The sequence below is a fragment of the Helianthus annuus genome, chromosome 8 (genome assembly GCF_002127325.2).
Source record: "Helianthus annuus cultivar XRQ/B chromosome 8, HanXRQr2.0-SUNRISE, whole genome shotgun sequence".
Classification (NCBI taxonomy): domain Eukaryota; kingdom Viridiplantae; phylum Streptophyta; class Magnoliopsida; order Asterales; family Asteraceae; genus Helianthus; species Helianthus annuus.
Window position 1 is genome coordinate 15180104 of NC_035440.2, and position 1747 is coordinate 15181850.

Consider the following 1747-nt stretch of genomic DNA (forward strand, 5'->3'; position numbering starts at 1 on the left):
AGGATGTTTTGAGAGTTTTTAGTGTTGCAAAAGTGGTAGGGAGGCTGGTTATAAGTGGTATTTATAGGGGGAAGGATTAGGGTTTCAATGGGTTGGGCTTTGTAAGTGTTTAGAAGGGGTTACACCTTGAAACTAGCCCACAAAACCCAACTATATGGGGCTAAATTTTGCTAAATTGGGGCTGCCATATTTCTTTATTTTTTTTTTATTTTTAAAACATTATAATGAGTAATTTTGTTAATTAAGTTGTGTAATAATATGCAACAATGTTTCCCCTAACTTGTAACAAGGTAAAATATGAAATAAAACATGATTTAACTAGGTAAAAAGTGTAATGTACAAGTATGTAACATGTTTGTAAGTGACAAGTATATGTCACATATTAGATGATTAACCGTTGTATAAATAAGCATATTATTAGGGTTTTTAGGTATCAACAATTTAAGGACAAGCATGGACATGCATCGTGAATAAGTATCGTATAAGTATGAATTACAAATAAGGATTCGATGTACAATGAATTCCAACGTATGAACATGTATGAATATGTAGATGGTGAATTTAAAGAAATACGAATTTTATTTATGATCCAAGTCTCGGATTTTACAACGAAAAGACGACTACAATAATACAAGATTTCCAAAAATAGCATTACAAGGCGAGCTTTCTAATTATGGAAAGTATGAAAAAGCAGGGCGTTACACACGATTTTACAACCTGGTATGGGTATGGGATTGCCAATACCCGAACCGAACCCGACCCATTGTCATCCCTACCCGCACGAAGAGAAATCTTACCGTCAAAGACGTCGATGATCGCCTTGGCGGTTTGAAGGAATGGACGGCCCAGAATAATAGGAACTCTCTCATCGGCCTCCATGTCGAGCACAACGAAATCTACTGGGAACACAAACCTATCAACCTTCACCAAAAAATTCTCTACTATCCCACGAGGATACTTGACTGATCGGTCAGCCAGGACAATGACATGCGCGTGGGTGTAAGCTCTCCTAGACCAAGTCGCTCATACAACGAAAACGACATCAGATTGATGCTGGCCCCTAAATCGGCTAAGGCGTGAGCAGGGGTAACGGCTCCTCCGAAGAAACATGGAATCGTGAAAGTACCAGGGTCGGTCAATTTCTCTGGTAGCTTATTCAAGACTACCGCGGAACAACCTCCTGTCAACGGAATATTCGAAAGCTCACCGATCCTCTCCTTACGCTTCAAAAGATCTTTGAGAAATTTCGCATACTTAGGCATAGACTGAAGCGCCTCGATAAACGGAAGATTGATTTTCAACTGTGTGAACATCTCGAGGAATTACCCGTACTCCTAAGCATATTTCTGCTGCCTGGCACAGGCGGGGAATGGAAGGCGAGAATAATCATCACCAGTGCCGGCCGAACCTTCATCGGCTGCTTCTCCACTTTCTTCTCTACTGGCGACTCCTCGGCGTGTGCGGTACTTGCTGGGGCTAGCCTCGTGTGCACCTTGCCTGGAGCCTCCATCTTAATCTCCTCATCGACTTCTTCCTCTTTCTCTTCCTTAACTCTCTCTCACAACCTCTCCCAAACTCTTCCCACTATGGGTCGTAATAGCCTTCGATGACTGATTCGCGGGATTCGTGAAAGTGTTTCCCGAAAACTGCCCGGCGGGTGCTCCTGCAACTGCTTAGCAAGTCCACCTACTGTTCTCTGAAGATCGAGAAGGGCGGCCTGCTGGAGTTCATGAATTTTATTAGTCTG

At 42.5% G+C, this 1747-nt stretch overlaps 1 protein-coding gene across 1 annotated transcript; it reads right to left on the bottom strand.

Annotated features, from left to right (window-relative positions):
• Positions 1-941: 941 nt before the first annotated feature.
• Positions 942-1313, bottom strand: LOC110869638. The gene has a single exon (XM_022118877.1). The coding sequence runs from the start codon at positions 1311-1313 to the stop codon at positions 942-944; it is 372 nt and encodes a 123-aa protein (XP_021974569.1).
• Between the last annotated feature and the right edge of the window lie 434 nt (positions 1314-1747).

Bases quoted from the DNA above. Each gene is read 5' to 3' on its own strand.
- LOC110869638 (XM_022118877.1), bottom strand. From the start codon at position 1,313: ATGTTCACACAGTTGAAAATCAATCTTCCGTTTATCGAGGCGCTTCAG.